Genomic DNA, 24,998 nt, shown 5'->3' on the forward strand with positions numbered 1-24,998 from the left:
GCGTGTCAGCAGCACCCACTGCAAGAACACCCTGCTGACCCCGGGACAGATGTTCCAGCCCAGCTCACCGATGTGTGCAGAGCCTTATGGCTCTCGCTCCTCCTTTAATCAGCGACTGTATATTCAACTCCAGTATTAAAATAAACCATTACGAACCCATTCTGCTCTGTGTCCAAGACCTAAATGCTTTTCATGCCTATCAAAAACCTTCAGCTGAGCCTCTCAAAGCCCTGACTGATGTCTGTGTGGCAGCTCCTCGATAAAATCCCTGCTGAGATGTCACACATGGATGGTGCAGGGGGATGAAGCTGAAACCTTCGGGGTGCCAGCGTGACCACACCTCCATCTGTAGGCACCATTCACCTGGAAAACACGGTCATTTGGACATTTTCAATTAAATTCCCGACCTTTAACCGCCAAAATCCAATGGCCCACAATTAAACATTAAACCGTGTCAGTAAAATGGCGTGAAAATATTCACATACACACACATACAGACACACACGCCTGTCCCACACCGTCAGCTGCCGCTCTCTTTCCCCGATCCCGCCTTCCCCGAATCTGCTCCATCCTCCCCTGCATCCCTCTCCTTGCTTCCTCTGCTCCTGCCTGCCCCGATCCCGCATGCGCGCTCCCCCGATCCCGATCTCACCTTCCCGGCCCCGCTTTTGCCCGATCCTGCTGTTCCCGATTCCGCTCTTTCGTATCCAGACCCCGCCGGTCCCGATCCCGCTATGTCCGATCCCGCTATTCCCGGTCCCGACCCCGCCGTTCCCGATCCCGCTATGTCCGACCCCGCTATTCCCATTCCCGGTCCCGATCCCGGTATGTCCGACCCCGCTATTCCCGGTCCCGATCCCGCTATGTCCGACCCCGCTATTCCCATTCCCGGTCCCGATATGTCCGACCCCGCTATTCCCGGTCCCGATCCCGCTATGTCCGACCCCGCTATTCCCGGTCCCGACCCCGCCGTTCCCGGGGCCGCCTCTCCAGTCCCGGTCCCTCCCCGCGCATGCGCAGCGGCGCGGGGCGGTGCCGGCGGAGCGGCGGGAGCGGCCCTGCAGGTGAGGTGGGTCCGCGCCCCCGCCCGCGGTCCTCGCAACGCCCCCAGCCCTCCATAGCGCCCCGAGCCCTCCATAGCGCCCCTTGCCCTCCTCACATCGCCCCGAGCCGTCCTCACAATGCCCCGAGCCGTCCATAGCGCCCCTTGCCCTCCTCACATCGCCCCGAGCCCTCCGCACAATGCCCCGAGCCGTCCATAGCGCCCCGAGCCGTCCATAGCGCCCCTCAGAGAGCGCAGCCCCGCCGGGCGCTCCGGGCCGTCGGGCAGCCCCGCTGTCGCTGCTCGACCCTGCTCCTCCGTGAAGGACTGAGACCCCACCGCGGCCCCTCTCTCCGGGCTCCTCCTGCCGCCCCCGGCCGTGCCCGGCACCGGCTGTGGCCGAGAACGGCCTGTGGTACCCCCGGGGGATGTGCGGTGACACAGCCCCTCTGCCACCCGCTGCTGAATAGTCACAGAACCGAATCACAGCGGCCCAGGCTGCTCTGGGGTTAAAGGGTTTTAAAGTGCATTCCGTGCCACCTCCTGCCGTGGGCAGGGACACTTCCCGCTGTCACAGGCTGCTCCAAGCCCTGTCCTACCTGGCCTTGGACACTGCCAGGGATGGGGCTGCCACCCCCTGAGTCACAACCTCAAAATGCTTTCAGTATAATAAATGATCTGTGTGGTTTTGCTTTTGCAAAGGCCCACAGCTGTCAGGGAGAGAGAGGACCATGAATGACAGCGGGGTAGCACAATGGAAACTGATTTTCCCCTTCTCAGCAGTGTCTGCATGTTTTGTAGGGGTTGTACCCCACCTCTCATCATCACTCATCACCCTGAATAACGCAGCTCAGTCAGTCCCGCTGAGGGACCTCAACATAGCTCACTCAACAGTACCTTTTAGCTGTAGCTGTTCGTGCTTTTGGCTACAGACTCTCACTGCACTTGAAGTGGAGTAACAAAAAGTTTAATAATATATTAATAATCTAGACTTCAGTGTTTTCTCTTTGCACAGATCTCTTACTTTTGCCTTTCTCAGAGACGTGTTTTTGGGAGTCCTTCACACCACTGAGCAGCACCGAGCTCCACATCTGTGGAGGAATTAATCCCACAATAATGTGTATAAAATAAATGTGTTTGCACTTTTGTATTGCTTGAAAGCATTTTCAGGTTGTGATTTGGGTGGTGGCTGCCCCTGGATCCCTGGCAGCGTCCCAGGCCAGGTTAGACACTGGGGCTTGGAGCAGCCTGGGACAGTGGGAGGTGTCCCTGCCATGGCAGGGGTGGCACTGGATGGAATTTAAGGTCCCTTTCCAACCCAAACCATTCTGGGATTCTGTGATTTTTCCATCTCTTGTTTCCATCAGTAGTTTATGTGAGACATAGAGAGCACCTGCATGTCTAAGGCAAGATGGAGTGAGAAAGGAAGACAGTCTCCAGGGCCAGCTGCTGTGAGAGTATCCCCTCAGATATAATTAGCAGTGTAATCCTCTCTCGTGATGTACTTGCTTGGCTGGACACATAAACCGACCTGAAAAGTGTTTCTTCCACATGTTTGAGTAAACATTTCACTTCATTGTAAAGCCAGTTTTACCATGGTGAGTATTTTATTTTGTGTAATAGCAGTAAAATCGTAAGTGAGAGGAGTTGTCTAGGAAGTGGGAAATCTGACATGGAGAAGGTCATTGTCTCATAAATCAGTGCTTTCCTTTTTATAGCTAGATCTAGTTTAAGTGGTTCTACTCTATTTTCCCAGGTGTGTAGTCACCTTTTGCACTGTAAGTCCGTTGAATAACACCTGATACAATTCTTCAGTTTGGGAAATGTCTTTTGAGTTGGAATTCTCATAATACTCTGCTGTCTTTACCTAATGTTTGACTACATTTTGTCCTTTACTGGCAATTTTAGGGAACAGTGGAACCAACAGGAAATGAGAGACTGTCAGAAGTAGAGATGATGAAAGAGGACAGGGATCACAGGTGGGCTGCTGCTGTGGCATCTCATTAAGCAGCTGAATGAGTACATTTCTCTCACAACTGTAACACTGTTGGTAAAGTTGAGGTCTGCCAAAGGCTTTGACTCTGCTTTTGTGATTGCTTTGTGGTGGTAAAGCATTATGCTTAATAGACAGAAAATTTATATCTGTATATATATATAAATATATATATATATGTAAAATATCTAAAAGCAGAACTTACAGAAAGTCTTTAATAACATGTATACAGCTTTAAAGTTACACAAAGCTAAAGCCTCCCCTGCAGTGTTTCAATACAGGCTGAATATAAAGCAAAATTAATTGATTTTTATGATCCAAACTATGAGAAGAGCAGAAAGCAAAAGGAGAAGCTGGAAATGCCCAAAGCCAGTGAGGAATCCAAATACACAGTTTGTATTAAATAAAAATGAATCCTAGGTTTTAGTCTGCTTTAAATTTAAGGATAAAGTGATGTTTTGATGCTGTGTATGTGCCACTGAAACCAGTGCAGTGCAGGCAGTGGTCAGACATTCTAAGTGGCAATTTAGACACTTTTCTACCTGCCTAATCTGATAAACCTGTACCTAAGGTCATGGGACAGCTGGATTTGCTATGTCTGCTGTGAAGTAGCCATGAGGCAGCTCCTGCAGTGCAAGAGAAATAAGCTGCCAGAAGCCCAGTGATCCTGTTCTACTTACCTAAAAAGCTTGTTAGTATCTTTAAATGGCAATCATAGTTCAGCAGAATTTTCCAGAGAACTTGGGATTCTTCATTTTGTTGAAACAGGAAAATGCCAAGCCTAGAGACATGAAGATTGCTAGTTTAGTCATTAGCATCCCACCTACTCTGTGTATTCTTTCATTGGAAATGGCAGATTATTTCAGCCTGTTGGTTGACTCCCAAAAAGTCACCCTCAGTTAGCACAAAGCCTTGTCTTGACTCAAGCACAGTGACATGGCCTGTTTGAACAAACACGTTTGGCACTGATGCCTGGAATTAGCCAAACTCTGCAGAGCACTAGAAAAAAAATAGTTCCTCAGCTGAACAAAGTGTCATTAATACTGAGGAGTACAAATGCAGGAACAAATGAAGGGGCAACCAGCAAAGCTCTGACACCTGCAAGTGGATACAGCAAGGCAGAGGCTGTTGCACCAGGACCCTTCAAGGATTAACCCCCCTCTGGAATCAAATAGTGTTACATTACCCACATGGAAATAAAACTTAGGTTTGTCAGTGACAGCTTCTCGAATGTGAACATTCGGAACTTCCCTCAAACAGTATGCTTATATTAAGAATTTAATTAATATTTATTAGTTATCTGAAGCTGCTCTTTGTTCTTTAGTCAACTAAAATGATGCCAGCTTCTTCCAGTTCCTCCTACAAAATGTTTTGCCAGATGCTCCATTTGTTAACACATTTTTGTGTGCTGACACTTGGAAAATACATGTGTCCCTTTACTCATAATTCAGAGATTCAGATTTCTAGAGCCACTTGTGCAGTGAGTGAACAATGTAAAACCAAGGAGTGCTGCTGTGGGGCTGTTCCTGTTGTGTGAATTGACCCAGGCAGGTAACCAAGGGCAACCCTCAAAGCACAGCCAAAATGCAAAGAGCAGATTTATTTCACTGTACAATATATATTTCATTCTAGCTGACCTCCGATTCTCTCCAGAGACACACACAAATAAATTCCTGTTGACTTGCTGCTGCTAGGAAATGAGGTGGACAGGAAGAGCAGAGCTGGGAGATTCAGCTATGAGAACATCAGGCTGGTGCGGCCTGTTTGCCTCAATCCTTTAAAGGCCGGGCAGACCTTTAAAAAGCAGTTTAGGGATGATTATCTGCATAGTCCCCGAGGCACTCCCCACACAGTGTAGGTTAAGAAAAGATCGTTGCTGACTCCTCCCAGATTACCGTCCCAGATCCGATTAGGCACAGGAAACACCAGGGGAATTCATTCAGCTTCTCCTCTCTAAAACGTGACTCCCCTGCAGCGTGTTTCTTGGGGCTGATACTGCAGCAATGAAGGGATCAGCACTCACTCATTCTTTTTGCAGGGTAACAGGTAAGGTGTTACACTGAAATTACTAAAACTATTAAAACTCATGTAAATTTACTATGGTTTTGACTGTATTAGATTTAAAAAGAATTTCTCTAACTTGCAGAGATAATTTTTGAACTTGCACTTCAGGGTGCTGTCAGAATGACAATTACTGCCAGTATTTCATTCTTCTGTGTGACAAGACTGAGAGTCTCTGGGTAAACATGATGTTCATGATCAAGGGTCTCAGAGCCACCGTTTGTGTTTGTAGAACAATTAATAGATTCACTTTACGCCATCTCCTTGATGAGTCTCTCATAATTACTGCCTGCCAGCCTGTTCAAGGTAGTTTCAAATACCTTCTGTTAACTGGTAGGTTAGCAGTGCCACAGAAAGAGGTGATTTAAATAACATGGCTCAAGTCAATTGAGAGACTTGTCCATCCATTTAGCTTGCAGTTTCATGCTATTTATGTAAAAAAATCTATGAATAGCAAACACTGAATCACCAAACCAGCACCTACATAATCTTTTAATGAATTATATTCTCTTGTCTCTTTTGTACACGAAAGCATCCTTTGTAAATATCAAACTTGATGATTGAATGACATTCGCCTTTTAATAAGACAGGTGGGGAATATTTTTCTCCCAAAGAGGGTAAAAGACGTGTAGAAATAACAAATCCTTTCTGGTTGTGGTTCCAGTAGAATTTCACAGCAGCTGTACTATCATTCTGCTGTGTAAATGGAGTATAACTAAACTATATGAAAATTCATTTACATTTTTTACCTAGTCTCCTCTCTATCCTTTATCCATATGTTCATTTGCTTTTCCAATATTTTGGAGTTTGCTTACAGGTAGTAAACATTTCAAATTTCAAATAATTGAGCTTTTTAAAGCACCTTGGAAGTGTGCCTACTGAAAGATGTGTGCTCAGTGCTAAAAATGCCTTCCAGACCATGGTTAAATTGTAGCTTAAGCATCCATGAACTATCTGTTCTCAGTCAGCTTTTTCACTGGTACAGGTGTTAGAACAACAACCTTTGCATCTTGTTTCATTAATCATAATAGTCAAGTTTAGCAAAAACCCCCAGTTATCATCATTTTTTACAAACCTTTAGAAATGCTTTGTTATTCCTGGCAATGTTAAAATTAGATAGTCTGTGGTGATTTAAAACACAATTTCATTTACCAGTGCTTCCTGAACCAGTGACTAACCATGTCTCAGCCAATTTAGAAGATTTTTTGCTAGAAACTTTCATGATCTGCCAATCTTAAAGCATCAGATTCAAAGCCTGAATTGAGAGACGAAGTTATAATTTAGTAGCTCTCAACCACTTCATTAAATCTACCCAGTCCTTGCTACACTATCCTATTTTTACTTAGTCTTAATCATCGAAGTTATCTTTAGTTATCTGCCTGAAACATCTCCATTAGTGCAGTTTACAGGATTTTGCATTTTGGCAGTGAAACTTTATCCCGTGTGATCTTATATTTAGACATTCTGTTGACTTCTGTGGGACTGCTCACAAAAGCAAAGCTTCTCAAGTACTTGCAGAATTAGGCCACAGGAAATTTTAGAGGTGTTAGCCAAGTGCTTAGGTACTAAGCTACCCTCACCCCTACCTGCAGCGAGCTGACTATGTTCCTTTCAAATGTGGCTGCTGGGTAGTTACTTACATGTGACTGCAACAGGGAGAGAACAAATTCACTTTAGAAGACAAGAAAACAGTAAGACTAACCTCAAATTTCATGTGACAGGCCTAAGCATCAGCATTGCCTCTATCGTATGAATATATTTGAGGTTTAAAATACTTCTCCCATATATTGACATTTTAAAATTGAAAACTTACCCAGTTTTTTTCATGTTAATACATACAGGTGATCTTTTTAAGTGTGTGGTCTGCTGCGGCATCCTTATTTGCCAAAGGCACAGGAATTAGAGATTTGGGCCCTCACTATTCCTGGATAGGTGCACAGGGGCGCAGTGGGAGCCTTACAATGGGATTACTGTCCCTGCTGGCAGCTACACTGCCCTACCTGGAATCCTTCCGGCTAGGAATGCAAGCTCCTCTCTCTGTTTGAAAACGTGTTCTGAAGCAAAAGGTAGCAATTGCATGTGTTAAATAACCATCTTTATTGCCAAGATAGAGTGAGACCAGCATCTTGTCTCCTCACTTTTTGGCTGTATAATTGTTCCCTGGCTGCTGCAATAATGGACATTGCTCCTCTCCTTTCAGTCTGGAGCAAAAATTCAGCCCAGCCACTGGAAGCCACTGGTTTCCAGATGCAGAAATACCAGACAGGAATGTTTTTGTGACAAGGCAGAGTTGGTGACTTGCAAACCCCGCTGCTGGTTTGCTGGGTCCGTCATGCAGCCGGCTCCTGAGAGCCAGCAAGGGATGCTGCCTGTGGATGGAGCATGGAACTGCTCCTTGGGATCCCCGATGTCCCAGCTGTCCTGCTGCCTGTGGATGGAGCATGGAACTGCTCCTTGGGATCCCCGATGTCCCAGCTGTCCTGCTGCCTGTGGATGGAGCATGGAACTGCTCCTTGGGATCCCCGATGTCCCAGCTGTCCTGCTGCCTGTGTGGCACCTGCAGCTCCACTGTGACCTTACCCAGAGCCTTTATTCCAGAGGGAATGGCCGTGGGCAAGGGGCTTCACTGCTGAGGGGAAGGTGGTCCATGGCACGAGGAGTCCACACTGCTTCCCCTGCAGGAAAGGCACCCCTGCACGTGTGCTGCAGCGAGTGGGACCCGGCAGCTGTCATGTTACCGAATGCAACACGTGCATCGAGTGCAACAGGAGACAAAAATCGCTTCTGGTAGAAATTGTTCAGCTCAAAAGTGGGGGAAAGAGGAGGCAACTCAAAACTCATACAGACATCAAAGCACGATTCAAGCCCAAGCCTGGAGGGGACCTCCCGAAATACCCCGAGCGCTTGGCATGAGGATTCCGAGAGATTCCTTGGGCAGTGTTGTCCTGCCCTTCCCTTGTGCCAGCCGACAGCACAGGCACATTTCCCGGTGTTTGGTGTCAGGAGCCGGGCTGTTCCACTTGCTGGATGGCACCGCTGCCTGTGCTGAAATAGGGACGGGGCTGCACCGCAGGAGACATCGGGACAGGGACGGGGCTGCACGGCAGGAGACATCGGGACAGGGACGGGGCTGCACCGCAGGAGACACCCGTTCCTGTCCGTCAGGGACCGTCCCTCTCACTCGCAGGGAGCCGGGATTAAGGGGCGGCCTCTTTGCTGTCATGGCAATAGGAATCACGGCAGAGATAAAGCAGCAGAGCTGATTAAGGCGATATCGTGACTGCCCCGAGGGACGTGACTCGGATCCCCAAGCAGCGTATGGGCACCGTGACCTGGAATAGCGCTCCGGGCTGTGTCCTCACAGCTACCCAGCGTTCAGGGGATGCGCAAAACGCTGAAGAATGTCTTTAAAAACCAAGAATATCTGCTACAGAGGCGAAGCAGGAGAGAGCTGCTGCTTTTACTAAGCACTATTTTACTTCTGGCACCCTTTTTATCGGTGGAGGAACGTAATGCCCCTCTGTAGAAGATCAGCACTGACATATCCCAAATGACCCCCCCCGTCTGAGAGAGTGCAGTGTAACTCAGCAAAGTCATTCGTCACAGTATTACTAATTTTTCAGAAGCAAATGTAAGGGAAATACTCCCATTGTTCACACTGAGCAATTTAAAACAGCTGAGAGTGAAGTTCAGCAAACTGAAAGGCACAGACAAAACATTCAAGTCAGTTGGGCAGCACAGGAATTGTAGATTTGGTATATAAATGAAATAAAACCAGACAACAAAGAAACACAGAGCTCACCTCTGCCACTTAGGAGAATCTTGCTAGTAATATTTTGTCATATTCTAGGTATATTCTCTTCTGCATTAACCTCCATTTCTTCCCTTTCCAGTTAAGAGTTCTTATCACCCTGATTCCTGGGTAAAAAAAAAAAAAAAAAAAAAAAGGAAAATAATTTTAGATTATAGAAATATCCCTGATATTTCATCTCTTGTTTTTTATCACTTGAGTACAAGGAAATAGGAGAACTAAATAGTCATAGTGGTGGTGATTCTGCTGCCAAATGATATCTTTTTCAAATGTTATCTGGACAAGCTATTAAGAATTTTTAAGACAACTTTCTGAGAAATAGAAACCAAGAATTTTTGTTAATTCAGCATTATTAACTCAAAAAAAAGAAACTCTGGGGATAACATGAAGTTCTTTCTTTAGGGTCAAAGTTTCCTCTGATAATGGAAGCCATCACTTACTGATTTCAAAATCCACTGGAAAAAAAATAGAGGTTCTGGAGCTTCTCCGAATAGAATGCAATTACATAAAGGTACTTTATTAAAGGATTGACTTTTCAGGATACAGAGTCAGATGGTCAAGTAGCTGAGTAGAAACTGCTCCAGATACTCTTTTAATCTTTATTAAGAGTGTTCTTAATTCATATTCTTCTTAATGTACTTACACTAGAGATGCATTTCTGAGCATCTCTGAAGTTCCAGAAGGCTTTTTGTCTTTCACTGACAAATGTAATTCTCATCCCTTTGAGAGGGCTGGTGCAGCACTATGAAAAAGTTCTTAATGTGGATCTGTGATCTGTTCCAACCATTAAGCATCTTCAAAAGAACAGAGCTGCACTGGGTGACTTTGTGGAATAAAGGCCATTAGCATTGTTGGAAGAATAATTTATTCAGGTATGTGGTAGATAATGTAATATCCGAGTGAATAAATTTTATTTAAATATTTAATACAAAAATAATTATGCAGAATTAGAGACAAAAGCTGGACAATGAACAGCAAGCAGTTAGCACCACACAGGCCTGTTGTATCTCCTAATCCCCACAGGACTCTTCTACATTTATTTATTTATTTATTTATTTATTTATTAGCAAATCTGTCTTTCAAAACCCTATTTATGCTACTGAATCCTAATACCGGTTTTGCAGACTTGAGAACCCAAGGGTTTTCTATTTAGCAAAGTTTATATAGTTAATGATGCAGCAGAGATGTGCCTAGTTTGGTATAAAAAATGCTTTTTTTTTTTTTGTTATGCCTGAAGCTATTTTCCTATAGAGGTAAGAGAAACAGAAAGGTGATCTTAACACTGAGTAAGAATTTCCACTCAAGAGCCATGCAAAGGATTTATTTAAACATCACAGTGACTGATTACTGTGTTCATATTTACAGCTTGCTTTCCCTTTCTGTCAGATAGAAGGTCTTCAGAGCAACATCAACCTTGTATTAGAAATAACAGTAGAGAAAAAAATCTGTTTCTGCCTGGAGAGAGTCCTGGGTTCAGTTGTGTTAGAGGAGAATCATCACAGATGTGATTCCAAACCCCAGGAGTGCAGGGAAGAGCAGCGAGGGCCCGTGGATTGTAGACAGTTTGTCTGTCAAGTACCAGCCCATGCCTGACTGCCCAAATCTTCAACCACTCCATAACCAGGAGCACGTGGCTTTATTCTGCAGTTTTTCAGCTTCTGTTGCAGGTTTTCAATGAATATTTTGTTGTTTCAACAGGTACTGCAATGGCTGCAGGAGTTTTGCTGCAAAATGAGCAACCATACTCCTCGCTGATAGAGAGCAGTGTGTATCTGGCAAATATGAGTTCAGGTAAGAATTTGTCTCTAATCTGCCATTCATAATAAATGCTTAGAACAATTCTGGAAAAGAAACCCCACAAAATAAAAATAAAAAAAGCCAGAAATATTATCCATGCTTATAAGCTTAAAATGTCACTAACAAAACCAAACTGCATTATTTCATCACCATATCATGGTGATAATGGTCTTTTCTGTAATTTTCATTTTGTCAGATCCCTTAATGGAAGAAAGGATGCCATTTTTGTAATGAGAAACTGCCTAGCTCTCTGAAAATACAAACCTGCCTTCCACAAAACTCCCCTTTCTAATTATTTAAACTTTTACAGGATGCAATTCTTTCTTACAGTTTTGGGTGAGTGTTTGTTTGCAAACCTGCTAGATTCAGTAGGAGAATAATGATGTGCACCATTTTATTTTCCTCACTTCTGTCTCCACTTTCATTTGACCTATACTGAAAAGTTTCTGGAAAGAGAAAGAGAAAAAGAATTAAATACAAGAAAGGAATGTAGTTAATTAGAAAATATTCTTCACATTTCTTGGATACATGTATCACTTGAAATAGCGGTTTTCATCTCCTTTCTCTTCCACACAACCCCCAAAATAAAAGTGTATTTACATGTTTCCTTACCTGTTGATATCAGCTCCACTGATGAATGAAGAGTCAAGGATTTGAACATTTTCCTTTCCTCACACGACATCACTGCTGGTACCCACAGCAAACATTGCCACATCTCTGTGAGAACTGGGGAACAGCAGTCAAAGTTCAGGCCCTCAGTTCCTGGTCAGTGCCTAGAAGAAGCAGATTTTTGCCTGGTGAATTTGTCCCAGAAGGGAACTTCCTCTTATGCAAATTCCTCTGTACAAGTTACTGGTTTTGCGGTACAAGAAGAAACACAGATGTATTTTAGGAAAATTAAATGGGATTAATTTGTTTATTGACCAGGTTAAAGTGGATTTTCTTGATTTCCCCTTTCGGTGCAGTCTGATGCACAGACATAGGGATGACAGAGGCTTTTTACATCACTATAATCCATTCTCCTCACAGTTGCTTTTCCAAGTGCTGCAATCTTTCCGGCCACCTCATCCTCCTGCTCAGCACACTGGAAGCAAAGTGGGAGGCAATTTGCCACCTCATACCTACCTTCAGAAGCCTGAAGCACTCAGCTGACACACCTTCTCCTCCTCATGATTTGCTTTCTCCCTGGCTGTAGGGTTAACAGCTTTGCTTCATAAAAAAGCTGCGCCCTGAAAAATAAACCCAGCCTTTTGTTTGGGATAACAAATTGTGTTTTGTTAGAAGATGTGAATGGTCCAGGCAAACAGTCTACAATTCATCATGTACTGAAGCATTTCAGCAGGAACACACCAATCCCAATCATTACGCAGCTAATGATGCATTTTGAAGCAGCGAAGTGGAGGAGGAGAGGTGCCTGTGGAATGAAGAACCAAGAGGTGGGGGAGTATAATGTGCCTCCTTACAGATCTCTCAGGAGGCAGAGCCTCCAGCTACATTTTGATTGTTCTGTTGAATGGAGTATTTTGTGTCTTAGTGAGTTCTGAATGCTTGTTATTGAGCAGGAACTGAATACTCCCATTGTTTATGACAAACATTTCGGTTGTTCCCAGCGCGTTTTGAAAATTACCTACTTGCCATGCAACTATTTTCATCAAGCGGTGGAACAGTTTGTCCCGAGCAGACGCAATCCCTGTGGAAAGGAGCAGCCCGGGGCTGGCTGGCAGCACTGCCTGCATCCCCCGTTACCATGGCGACAGCTCAGCCCGGGGACCAGCTGCCGAGCGCTCTCGGGGATGCTCCGCTCCGCTCCCGAAACTTCAGCGCTGAGCAACTTCCCCTGCGCTCAGAGCGCTCCGAGCAGCGGTGCCGGGCGGAGCTGGGGCCGCGCAGCCATGCAGCCTTCCCCCCGCCGCCGCTCGGCCGTCAGCATCTTTAGCCATTTCTTCCAGGGGCGGAGGCATTCCTCCTCCGATCCCCTTCTCCGCCTCAGCCAGCGCCGCCGCAGCTCCGTGGTGGAGCTGCTCTCCTCGTCCACGCACCGGGTCATGGTGGCTCTGTCGTCGCTCGGCCCCGAGGAGCTGGATGCAACTTTTCTTGAGAAAAAAAGTAAAGTACTTTTCATTGAGGCTGTTGGCAGTTCTGGGTATTTTCTCGATATTGCTATACGTCTGTATTTTTCATGTGTGGATGAAATAGGGGGGTTTAATTTTCTTCCAGTATTTTGTATGTTATATTTTGCTCACTGATTCCTTATTCAGATGTTAATACATGCTTTTTACTCTAACAGCTTCTTTATAAACAGCAGGGAAAATGGAAGCACACATTCATGCATACACCAAGGATATGGTTAACTATTTTGGATTTCAGGTTGAAGTGGAGTGTGACTTTTTTTTAGCTGCAAATGGTCACTCACCTCTAACCTCATCAGAAAAAACACCTGGCAGTAATGCAAGGACTTTTTTCCTCTCAAACTCCTTACTTGAACAAGAAGCCTGAGACACGTTGTGATGGTGTCAGTGACTGGTGGCCATGGGGCTGAGGTGGTGATGGTGTCAGTGACTGGTGGCCATGGGGCTGAGGGCTCTGTCAGGGAGCTGTGGCCATGGGGCTGAGGGCTCTGTCAGGGAGCTGTGGCCATGGGGCTGAGGGCTCTGTCAGTGACTGGTGGCCATGGGGCTGAGGGCTCTGTCAGGGAGCTGTGGCCATGGGGCTGAGGGCTCTGTCAGTGACTGGTGGCCATGGGGCTGAGGGCTCTGTCAGGGAGCTGTGGCCATGGGGCTGAGGGCTCTGTCAGGGAGCTGTGGCCATGGGGCTGAGGGCTCTGTCAGTGACTGGTGGCCATGGGGCTGAGGGCTCTGTCAGTGACTGGTGGCCATGGGGCTGAGGGCTCTGTCAGGGAGCTGTGGCCATGGGGCTGAGGGCTCTGTCAGGGAGCTGTGGCCATGGGGCTGAGGGCTCTGTCAGTGACTGGTGGCCATGGGGCTGAGGGCTCTGTCAGGGAGCTGTGGCCATGGGGCTGAGGGCTCTGTCAGTGACTGGTGGCCATGGGGCTGAGGGGCTCTGTCTGTGGCTGGGGCTGACTGTCTCTCTGTGTCTGTGTGCAGGCAGCTCCAGGCGCCCCACGGCCAAGTACACGAAGGTGGGTGAGCGGCTGCGCCACGTCATCCCCGGGCACGTGCAGTGCTCCGTGGCCTGTGGTGGCCGCGCCTGCAAGTACGAGAACCCCACACGCTGGGCCCCTCACGAGCAGGCCATCACGGGCCTCTACTCCTCCTGGTGAGCAGCTCCACTCCACACAACGGCTGGGCTTTCAAAAATCAGCTGCTCAGTGTAAAACATAATGACAGTTTGATCTGGAATTAGAACCTGATGTGGTGGCTGTTGTACGCAGTCCAGGAAAGATGATGAAAGGTTCCTGTTGACTTACAGTGAGTTTGGTTCAGATCCAGAAGAAGAAATACCTGTCCGTCATGAATTATATAAAAAAAAGCTGTTCTGGGCTACTAAAGATTAGGATGCAAATTAATTAAACATGTGAATAATGGAATTGAAAAGTAAAAGCATTTCCTGCAGATGAAATAATGTGGGCATGTGTTCAGAAGGATGTTCATGTGCAGCAAGAGTCACATGAAATGTGTCTTGACATTCTTACTTTTTTTTCAAACAGCAAATGCTTTAACGGCATTTACAAACCTTAAAGGGACCAACAGGGATCTGGGTCCAGATTTCTATTCAAAGGAATTTTTACTTATGTCCTGGTACTTAAGCAGTTCCAGTAATTGTCTTTTGATAATGTTCTATCTGTATCAGTTTAACAAGATTTATCACTAACACTCTGACATAGTAGAATTTTTAAAAGTCATTTCTAATTAATTAGCGAGGTATTTCTCTCTTTCTTGACTATAACGGTATTCTTATCTTGGAAGACTCATACCCAGGAAATTATTCATGGTAACATTATTATTTCCTTTTCTAATTTCTCAGGATAACAGATAACATCCTGGCAATGGCTCGACCCTCAACAGAATTAATTGAAAAGTACAACATTATTGAGCAGTTTGAAAGGTAACAAATTTAGTGATCATCTATTTTAAGTATTACTAGTGTAATTCCTGATCCATTTTCTCTTTCAACATAGATTTGGATTGTTGATAAAGATCCTTTCATTTTAACGCTCTAAAGGTAAAGATTTATTCCCCACTAAGAATAAATGTGTGTTTCAGAAAATAAGGGATAATGAGATTTTGGCTGCCTGTAATACTTTGACTCATCTATTCCTTCCTTAAGCTGTGGCATAAAAACCGTAATTAACCTTCAGCGTCCTGGGGAGCATGCGAGCTGTGGGAACCCCCTGGAGCAGGAGAGTGGCTTCACCTACCTTCCTGAAGCCTTTATGGAGGCTGGCAGTAAGTTCCTCCTGCTGCTGTTCCTCATTAATTATTGACTGTGGCATTTAAGGACATTTTCACTTGAATTCCTGTGAGTTAAATGCAGTTCTGTAGGAAACATTGCACAAACCGTGAAACCTGGCAAATACAATGAAGAGCAAATAACACATTGTTGAAGATTGTGTGTTATGCAGAGAGAGGTGGAGGGTTTGTGTTCAGGTGTTTCTAAAGGAAGGACAACAGTTCCATTTTTCTTTTTCTTCTGCATTGACAAATATCTGAGCCATTAACAGTGTGACAAATTCTGGTACACTCACGTTTTCTTACGTAGACTATAAAAGGTTATTTCATGTGGGGACCCTGCTCCTGACAGTGTTTTTGTATTTTCGTGTTATGGTCAGAAGAGAGAAAGTGCCTCTCTGTAAGGAGCAGCTGCTGACTGAAGAAGTGCTTTTATTTCTGAAAAGAAAAAAATTGCCCTCTTTCTATATATAGCTGAGTAATTTTGCATGAATCACTGTTTTGTTGCACCTTTTACATTCTAGCTGAACTTGAGTTTGACAAATCTTTGCTAGCTTCGTGTGTCTATCGAGATTCAATAGCAGGCATACACTGAAATGGGAAAATAATCTCTTGCAAACAAGATGCATTCATATTTTAAGCTTCCTTATGTAATTTTAGTATTATAATTTCTTATTAGTTATTTCTCCTCTGCAAATAGTACTACACCTTTCCCATTCGGTGCGGCAGAAAATCACTGTCTCTCTTTTTATTTCAGTTTATTTTTATAATTTTGGATGGAAGGATTATGGAGTGGCATCTCTCACGACTATCCTTGACATGGTGAAGGTGATGTCCTTTGCCCTGCAGGAGGGGAGGGTGGCTGTTCACTGCCACGCAGGACTGGGGAGGACAGGTATGTGCCACATGCAGGAGCAGCACCAGGCTTCCTCTAGAAACTCCAACCAGCTCTGGTTATAAACCACTAATAACAGGGTTATTCACAGAATTAATAATGCTCTATAATTGCAAGATGGACCTCTATAAAATGGTTAAAAGTGCTAAACTACTTTGTCCAAATCACCTCAATGGCTAGAGAAGATCAGTTTTAATATATTAAAACCAAAGACCTGTAAGGTTAGAGAAGTTTTTAATCTGTGTAATTGTTCCATTACATTCAAATGTGACAGCTGCTTTTGGAGGAGAAACATTCCCGTGGTACACTGTCCAGTGTTTATAACACATTCACAAACCTGCCACTCACTGGTGGATCAGGTAGATTTGGTGGAGCACCTAAAGTTTCCTTTGCTTCTTTCAAGTCCTTTTTGGTTGTGCTCTTCCCATAGGAGCCCCCATTGCTGCCATGTGTGTGAATGGTGGAACTCCTGGAGAGGCTGTGGGGAGCTCCCACTGCAGTGCAGTGAGCAGGCCTTCACTGGCTCCTGCTTCTTCACAGGCAATTACATTAAAATACCAGCATCACGTAATGGAAGACACTGTGTGTTCACCTGTATTAAATTCTATCCCGTATTTCCACTAAGTATTTGTTTCAGTCTGACAACTCCTCGACTAATCCTGTCTTTGTATTTTCCAGGCGTTCTAATAGCTTGCTACTTGGTTTTTGCCACCAGAATGAGCGCTGACCAAGCGATTCTGTTTGTGAGAGCCAAAAGGCCCAACTCCATCCAGACCCGTGGGCAGCTGCTGTGTGTCAGGGAATTCTCCCAGTTCCTGGTGCCCCTGCGGAATGTGTTTGCGTGCTGCGAGCCACGGGCGCACGCTGTCACCCTGTCCCAGTACCTGACCCGCCAGAGGCACCTGCTGCACGGCTACGAGAGCAGGCACCTCAAACACGTGCCAAAGCTCGTCCACCTGGTCTGCAAGCTGCTGCTGGACCTGGCTGAGAACAGGCAGGTGGTGGAGGCGGAGCTGCTGGACATCCCAGACCTGTCAGCTGAGATTGAGGAGACCGTGTCCCAGCTGGCACCCACAGAGCTGGAGAGGGAGCTGGAGCTGGCCAGGCACGACAGCGACGCGTCCGACTCGTCCCACACGCACTCCTCTGCTCTCGACACCCAGGACTCGCACAACTCCCTGGGACATGAGTGTGATTTCTTCTGTAGGAGAAGGAATGTCGAATGCCTTCAGCCTCTTACTCATCTGAGAAGGCGTCTGAGCTACAGTGAGTCAGACCTAAGGAGAACTGAGTTTCTTTTGGAACAGGACGACACTGCCTGGACAGTGCCTGCTCAGATCTTAGTGAACAACAAACCCAAACAGAGCAGTGGGGAGGAATGTTCTGCCACAGGTGAGGCAAAGCCACAGCTGGAGTTGAACAAAGAAGCATTGGTGCGTAACACGTGCATGTTCTGGAGTCAGGGGAGATTTAGTTTGGATGGACGGAGGGATGGCTCCTATCACAGAAGGAACTCTGCCAAAGAAGTACAACGCAGCAGGACCTTTTCTTCAGGCCTTGCATCCATCCACGGTCCCAAGGAACCTGGGGGGCCGAGGCATAGCTTTGCCAACGAGACTGCTCGCAGGAAGGAGTACAAGACCAATATATATGGCAGGAGGGTCTATCTCTCCGAGGACTCTGACTCCTCCTCTTCCTCTTCCAAAGTGAGCTTTTCCATTGGATATGAAAGCCAGGCTAGCAGAGAGGTGTCAGAGACAATTCCACACATTGTTCTGCAGTCAGAATTAAGTTTGGAAGCCCGAAGAGTTTTGGCAGCCAAAGCACTTGCAGATATAAATGAATTTCTGGGAGAGGATGAAGTGAAGCAGAAAGTAGAAATGTGGCAGGTAATTTTTAACTCAATTCCATGCTATGGACTCTGCATATTTCACCTCAGTGAATTCTTGGAATGGCAAAAATGCCACATGGATCTTTGAAATGGCACATTGGGTTAGCAGTTTATATGAGGGGTCAGTTCTCTCACAGGCTGGCAATATGCACCTACACATTCTGGTCTCTAGCAGGAGGGTGGAGGTTCTGGTTCTGTTCAGTTTCGTAAGTGGGGGCCACGGATGCCATTATCTCTGGTTGTAACAGGGCTGCTGGTGGCACAAAAGCAGTACAGGTTTTAAGGGTTTGAGTTGGTTTTCGTCAGTGCTTTCTCAGAACAATCAGAGGATTGGTGAGTAAAAGAAAAAGGATTTAGTAGAAACTTAATTGCTTATCGTCAAACCCAAATCCTCTTAGCAACATCTGCTTTGGAGTTGGAATGCAAAGCTGGTTTGTGTATTCCAGTGGAGTATTGGGAGGTTCTCAGCTGCACTGTTGCTGTCATTCCTCTGTTTTAAAGAACCACTTGTATTACTGCTGATTAATGTTGATGCTCTGGAAGAAAATACAAATTTTTTTGATAACTCTTAAATCTTTTTTTGTTGTAACATGAACAGCCAAACACTGCTACAAGCAAAGAGAACGTTGGCAAAGGTAAATAAATGATGCATTTTGAGTTTTGTTTTGTTTTGTTTTAAGAAAGAACTGAATTCTCGAGATGGAGCCTGGGACAAAATCTGCACTGAGAGAGATCCTTTTATCCTCTCCAGCTTGATGTGGTCGTGGATAGAGCAGCTGAGAGAACCTATTATATCCAAAGATGATATTGACATGCTGGCAAAAAATTGCACAGAATCCCAGGATGCACTCTACTTGCTGAGAAAGGTACATATTGGATCTGACAATTCATTCTTTAACTTTAGGCAAGGGAATTGCACTTTAAAAAAAAACACTTCAATCTTTTCCCAAATCAGAATGAGAATTCATTCTGCATCCAATTGTGTGAGTTGTCTGGGTATCTTTGGATATCTTCTAGTCCAAGTGTCTTGCTCAAAACAGTTACCTAGAGCAGGCTGCTTGTGTGACAGATACTCCAGCCCTTTCATTAAGCTGGAAAAGGAATGGGAAGGAGCAAAGATCTGTTCCTCCCTTTCTTCCTCCTTGCAAGCACTGCTCCGGTGTCTCTCTGCCAGCTTCCAGTGGTGACAGAGACTTGGAAGGACAGAGAGAGGTGCAAGATAGGGAAAACAGCCCTGAACATGCACAGCATTTTGGGCTGAAAAGATTCAATTTCAAGGCTACTGTTTGTGGAGGAGATCTGGAAATTCCCAGAAATTCTGAGGAATTCCCAGAATAGTTTGTGGCACTCATGAGAAGAGTTTTCCCATTGTGACCAAAATAATTATGCGGAGGCTCTTTAGACTGGTGGGAAGTCTCCACCAACTCCTGCACATGAAGGTTTCAGCACAGGAAGGCACATCCGGGTGTTAACAAAATCTGAGTGCTAAACTGTTTTTCATGGAAATATTTCTTCTAACGAGCTGCTGTTCCTTTTCCCCACCAGGAGCAGTGTCAGACCATCCTTTGTATTTTACACTGTGTGGTGAACCTGCAGGTGCTGCCAGCTGATGTGGAGGAGGCCTTACTTGCTCGTGCTATTAAAGCTTTCACCAAGGCAAGTAATCCCAAATAATTGTCCATGGTAATGTATTTACTTGGTTTACATCATGAGGGGTAAAGCAATCAACAGAGGGAGGCCTCTCTGAGAAAGGCTACAGCAATTTCTTCACACTTCAGTGTGAAGCTTATTTATTTCAGAGTTTACATTTTATAATAATTACATACATAAAGGGTTGGAAATATTCTCAACAAAATTGAATTCTGCCACTACAGCCTTAATCCTGGAGTCTCATTTTTCTCTTTCTGGACCACTGCCAGTTCATGGACATCTTCAAATTGGGGGCAAGATCATTTTAAAGGGTGACCCTGACTGATCACTGGGAGTAGCTTACCAAAGGCTTTGGTAGATTCTGTACAATGTGAAGTTTTTCCAACAGATTAAACCATTTTCTGAAATTACACTCCAAGTCAGCTCTGTTCCAGGCCTGTACTACAGGATGTGAATAACTAATTTCTGCATTCAGTAACAGTGACAGGTGAAACTGTTGCTCAGCTCAGATTTCTTCTCGGACTGAGCCAATGAAATGTGAACTTGAACAGAATGTTCACCGTGCTGCTTCCTCATCTCTTGTAAATCTGCCTGTTAAAACAATCTCCACATTTCTCCTTCTTCTGCTTTATTTTAATGTCAAGTCAGCATAAAACTGCAATCACTTAGCATTAAGCACTCCATTAAAAACACATCTTTTCTTTGATAAATCTCAAAGCTTTTTTCTTTTTTTTTTTTTTTAATGTTGTGCATCTACTTTGCATTTTGCTGTATGGCATCTCTTTAACAACTCAACTGAAACTTCTCTCTTTTCTTAGACAAGCTTCGATTCTGAGAATGGGCCATATGTTTACAGTACCTTGAAAACTGTACTTAAACAAGCACTGGAAGAAAAAAGGAAAAAGATTAAGGAAGGAACAGAGAATCCTTCTTGATTTCTACACAGCTCTGCCGAAGCATTAGATGGCCCTACCAAATTATTTTGCATATTCCAGCTACTGTATTTTGTGCTACTTGGCATGACCTACCTAACTTTAGGTAATAGAAGGTATTAAAAAATAATTTTATTTTTTTAGAGGGAGTTTTAGTGGCAGTTGTTCAGTCTACCTAGTTTTAAAGAACAGCTCCATGTGACCATTCTCTGTAGCATTTGGTTTCAGGTACTGTTCTTTTATATTGTGAAGGGTTCTCCTGTTGTCAGATATGTTTATTGATTTAGAAACCTCTGTTATTGGCAAGAAACATTATTTTCAAGTTACATGATTGCCATAAGTTCAGTGCCATGATTCCCAAAGGTTTAATGGATTGAGTTAATATTTATGTATTACATATGTTTACATTAATGATATTTGATTTCACTTTGCAGAAAATAAATGTTGACTGAACCTATGAAACTGCTTTTCCTTTCAGAAATTTTGAAGTAAGACCAACAGTAATAATAGACATATTGGCAGATCCTGAGATCTGTTATTGACAGCTGACAATATTTTCCTTCAAATCTCTTAAATAATTGCAACCAAAGTTTTTCTAGAAGGAGTTGCAGTAGAGAAATGCACTGTGTTGAGCAGTAGTCACCAAGCCCTAATTTTAGACTTTTTTGGCTGAGAAGGCTTCAAACTGTTTTTATGAGAAACTTGATTGAGGCATTTGAAGTGCTTTGAATAAGAGTAAAATTTTACTTTATTAGCTAAACTTTTCTTGCTCTTTAGTGAAAAAACACTTCATGAAATCTTCGTAAGGATATGACATGAAATCTTCATAAGGATATGATTCTGTCCATACTTACATCCAGCAAATACTTACATAAAGAAGTATGATATAACAATGCTAAAAACCATCAATCAAAACCTTACTAGCAGCAATACACTTTGCAGAGGCATTTTTATCTAATAAAACAGAAACAGCTGGGTCATCACCCTAACACAGTTTTGGATTACAGCCTTAGGATCTGGACTGGAATGCCAGTTTGCAGAATGAGCAGTTCATCCAGTTTGATAGATTTAAGTAGTTAAACAAGAATCTATCCTGTTCTGAAATATTTTTATTCATTTCTGTAAATGACTAACATTTAGAGTTAAAAATAGACCAGTTTGAAATACAGGTAATTTTTACATGCCTCAACTGTTGCGTGATTATACATCAAATTCAAATTAAAACAACTGCTTTGGCAGAATCATCCTAAAATAGGCACACTTGAAAGAAAAATATCACATGTGAATCACAAACACAAATCCAGCTTTACAAAGAGGCAAGGCAACACGACAGGCAGTTCTGTGCAGTAGCAGTCAGGCTAAAACAAATCTCATCTTCTAATCTACCGAATGCCCCGTTCTTCAGTGTCTGCTTTAGTGCTGTGCCATCTCACTCACTGCAGTGTGATTCACGTCCGGCAGCCCAGAGGGAGGTGTTTGCAACATTTAAATGGGTGTCGTCGCCACCATGGATAAATTACTACAGAACTAAACAAAATGTGTGCACCATCCCAGGCTGGGCTTGAATGGGCACAGGGATTTTGGAAAGATGAGGACAAGGTAGCACAGCAAATAGAACAATGTAAAAATCAGCTGAAAATAAAAGGAGTTATTTGTGCACTTTTGGGGGTTTCTTTATCTTGGGTGCAAAGCAAAATCAAAAGCTCCCAAATGCCCAAAAGACTGGAAATGTGGAATGTACTCCACAGCAGAGTGTCAGACAACTGGATCCTTAAAACAGTTTTATCCTGGTGGAATAGTGGCAGCCTGAGCTGTGGGACAACGAAGCCCTGGGCTTTTATACCCTCCCAGCTGGAGTGTGATAGTCTGGGGTCTTCCTGCTGTGTCCAGTGCCTGGTCACCGGCTGCCACCACAGGTCCCCAGGCCCTCTCCTACACTCAAGTTTAGTCTATCAAATTTGGCTTTTCTCTCTGATCCACCGCCAGGAGCACAAGAGCCCATTATCCTAAAGGTTGTAAAAATGCCTGTTCTTGCTGGAACACTGCTGTTGGGGGAGAGCCCTGCAGGCAGAGGAGGGATGTGGGCTCGTCTCCCCGGTGCCAGCCGTGTTGCACACATCAGAGCTCCTGGGTGTTAGCGCTGGCTGGGACACAGCCCGGCACCACTGGCAGTTACAGTCAAAGCGTCTTCAAGGAAAACGCACATGAAAACACACGATTTAGCCCGGGATTTTACGCTGTTTCTCGGTTAATCTTCTAAAAGGCCCGAACAAGTCCCCTATGAATTGTTTCTCTCCCTGGCAAGCTGCGCCCCGAATCCCGCTGGGCGTTCCCAGGGCAGTGGGAGGAGCCGGGCGCTCCCTGGGAGGGAGCCCCGTTCTGAGGGGAGAGCGCGGCACAGAGCGAGGCCGCAGGCCCGGGACAGGCGGGCGGGCAGCCCTGCCCGGGGCTCCGCACGGCTCCTCTGCCATCCCCGGGCGCTGCCCGCGGGGCTGTCCGTGCTCCGATGGAGGCAGGGCCGGGGGCTCGGGGGCCGCCTGCCCGGCGCCGCCTCGGCCCTTCACCAAGCCCTGGGCCGCGGCAGCGCCGAGCCCGCCGGGCCCGCGGGGAGCCGGGAGGGAGCCCGGGCAGGGAGCCCGGGGAGGGACGCCATCCCCTGCGTGCCTCAGAAGAGACTCCAGCCCCAACTGCGTGCAGCAGGAGACACTAAAGCGCCGGCACACTTCTGGGAGTCCAGAGCCCTCTCCACATCTGAAATGAGGGCCCAAAGTCCCCTCATGTGCCTCAGGAGAGACCCCAATACCCTGCACAGCTTGGGAGAGATCCCAAACCGCCCGCACGCCTCACAGGATTCCAAGTCCCTTGCATGCCTTACAGGGGACCTCCGTGCCCTCCATACCTCAGAGGGAAGCTAAAATAGCCCTGTGTGTCTCACAAGGGACGCCAGCCCCCGTGCATCTCATGGGGGACTCCAAAGCCCCCAGTGCCTTACGGGGAACCCCAGCCCAGCTACGCCGAGTGTTTTGACCTGGAAATCAAGCGTAGTTGCAGCGGGGCTGTTGTGCCTCAGGCGCTGTTCGTCAGCCCCATCGGGCCCCATGGCCCTTCCCTTCCCTCCTGGGCCTCGCCCAGAGGAGCAGACCCTGTGCAGCACCGATTGCTGATGGCTCATCAGTCCGATCCTGTCAAGTGTGTGTTAATTAGGGAGGAGCTTTGTTCTGCCTGCTGACATTGCTGGTCAGGCTCAGGCTGTGCCCCTGGAGATGCCCTTGTTGGCTTCCCTCTTTTCTAGGCCGTGCCACTGGAGGAGGTCCATGCCCAGGTGACGCCACTGAAGGAAATGTGCCCTCAGCCCAGGGACGCTCAGCGTGGGCTCCCCCAGCCCCTCGGGGCCCCGCCGCTGGTGACAGCAGCCCCTGCCTGGCTCCCGCTGCCCGCACCGTGGGCATCCACGGCTGCTCCCGGGCATGGAGCTCAGCCAGGGCTGCTGCCCTCTGGGTTTGCTGGTGGTAAACAGCCAGACATAGCTGTGACAACTACATTTCTTTACGTGAAAATAAAACATGGGCCAACCGCTGCCCAGATGGACAGGGGCTGCCCCCCTTCAGCCCTATTCAGAGTGCAGAGCCAGAGGGCTCTGGGGCAGAGGGTCTCGTTTTGGAGGTGGGGCTGTCGGGTTGGGTGCAACACAGCACTGCATCCACACCAGGGCAGACGGGGGCAGACGTGAAGAGGTGGGATGACAGGTGAATTTCTCGGGGCCTGACTTGTTTAGCGGGTCTTCTGAAGGTGCACGGCAGCAGCTGTGGAGAGAGGAGTGCGTGAGGCCCCAGCTGGCGGTGGCACACAGGGACCCTCCTGCCCAGCAGGGCCCAGAGCTGGCAAGGCTCCCCAGCACGGCTGCAGCTGCTGGCGCAGCCTGGCCCAGCTGCACAGCTGCCCCTCGAGGCCCCGGCCGGCAGGGGATGGCTGTGGGCAGGGTCCCTGGCCAGGAGCGGGCCCCCCGGCGCCTCTGCCTTTCCAGGGCGATCTGGTCCCTGCTCTTTCTCCTCCCCGCCTTGCTTTGCCTCTGCCCACTGGCCCTGGGGCTGCTCTTGGCCAGGCAGCCTCAGTGGGAGCCAGCACTGGCTGCAGCCCCAGCGGGCTCCCCAGGACAAGGCCCAGCAATGAAGAGGCCGATGAAAGCGCTGGGCAGCAGCAGAGCCCTCAGCAGAGTTATCTGGACAGCCTTGGACTCGCCACGACTCCACAGCAGCCTCACTGGGAGCGTTCCTGCCTACAGTAGGTTTTCAAAGGAAGCTGTTGGAGCGAAAGATGAACAAACTCTCACCGTCTCCCCATCCAGTATTTCCAAACTCTGACAAGGCATAAAATGAACAGAGGCTCCAGAAGAAGCAGGCCTGCCATTAACCCTATCCAGCAGGGTGTTCCCTGACAGAGACCACTTCTGGTGCCCTTGTGGGAGTGGGGAACACGTGTTGTGGTGACGGCTGCATCTGTGGGAGCAATGGAGAGCG

The 24,998-nt window shown here is 46.4% G+C and overlaps 1 protein-coding gene and 1 long non-coding RNA gene across 5 annotated transcripts; one reads left to right on the forward strand and one right to left on the reverse strand.

Annotated features, from left to right (window-relative positions):
• The first annotated feature begins 1,040 nt into the window (after nt 1-1,040).
• Nucleotides 1,041-22,123, forward strand: PTPDC1 (protein tyrosine phosphatase domain containing 1). 4 transcript variants are annotated; one of them, XM_066195286.1, is made up of 10 exons: nt 1,041-1,064; nt 10,606-10,698; nt 13,809-13,980; nt 14,689-14,769; nt 14,992-15,110; nt 15,871-16,008; nt 16,687-17,897; nt 18,580-18,765; nt 19,445-19,555; nt 20,368-22,123. In XM_066195286.1, exons 2-10 carry the CDS (start codon nt 10,614-10,616, stop codon nt 20,482-20,484), a joined length of 2,220 nt encoding a protein of 739 aa, XP_066051383.1. In that variant the 5' UTR covers nt 1,041-1,064; nt 10,606-10,613; the 3' UTR covers nt 20,485-22,123. The 4 variants fall into 4 exon arrangements, with proteins under 4 accessions (XP_066051383.1, XP_066051381.1, XP_066051380.1 ...); XM_066195283.1 differs by lacking the exons at nt 1,041-1,064; nt 10,606-10,698 and adding an exon at nt 11,744-12,810; XM_066195285.1 differs by lacking the exons at nt 1,041-1,064; nt 10,606-10,698 and having other exon boundaries at nt 12,951-13,980.
• On the reverse strand, nt 8,675-12,035 carry LOC136296300 (uncharacterized). Its single transcript, XR_010722887.1, has 4 exons — nt 11,830-12,035; nt 11,317-11,477; nt 11,033-11,150; nt 8,675-9,014 (listed from the first exon to the last, which is right to left on the reverse strand). It is a non-coding gene; the product is annotated as an uncharacterized lncRNA (long non-coding RNA).
• Nucleotides 22,124-24,998: the final 2,875 nt, after the last annotated feature.

This window comes from Chamaea fasciata, unplaced genomic scaffold, assembly GCF_029207755.1.
Source record: "Chamaea fasciata isolate MVZ Bird 193981 ecotype frontalis unplaced genomic scaffold, bChaFas1.0.hap1 SCAF_13, whole genome shotgun sequence".
Lineage (NCBI taxonomy): Eukaryota > Metazoa > Chordata > Aves > Passeriformes > Sylviidae > Chamaea > Chamaea fasciata.

What these genes read in the sequence shown, in the direction of transcription:
- PTPDC1 (XM_066195283.1), top strand. Translation starts at nt 12,249, where the DNA reads ATGCTTGTTATTGAGCAGGAACTGAATACTCCCATTGTTTATGACAAA. An exon ending in ACGGGCCTCTACTCCTCCTG is followed by an intron (nt 13,981 to 14,688) that starts GTGAGCAGCTCC and finishes CTAATTTCTCAG; the next exon opens with GATAACAGATAACATCCTGG. An exon ending in AGCCTTTATGGAGGCTGGCA is followed by an intron (nt 15,111 to 15,870) that starts GTAAGTTCCTCC and finishes TTTTTATTTCAG; the next exon opens with TTTATTTTTATAATTTTGGA.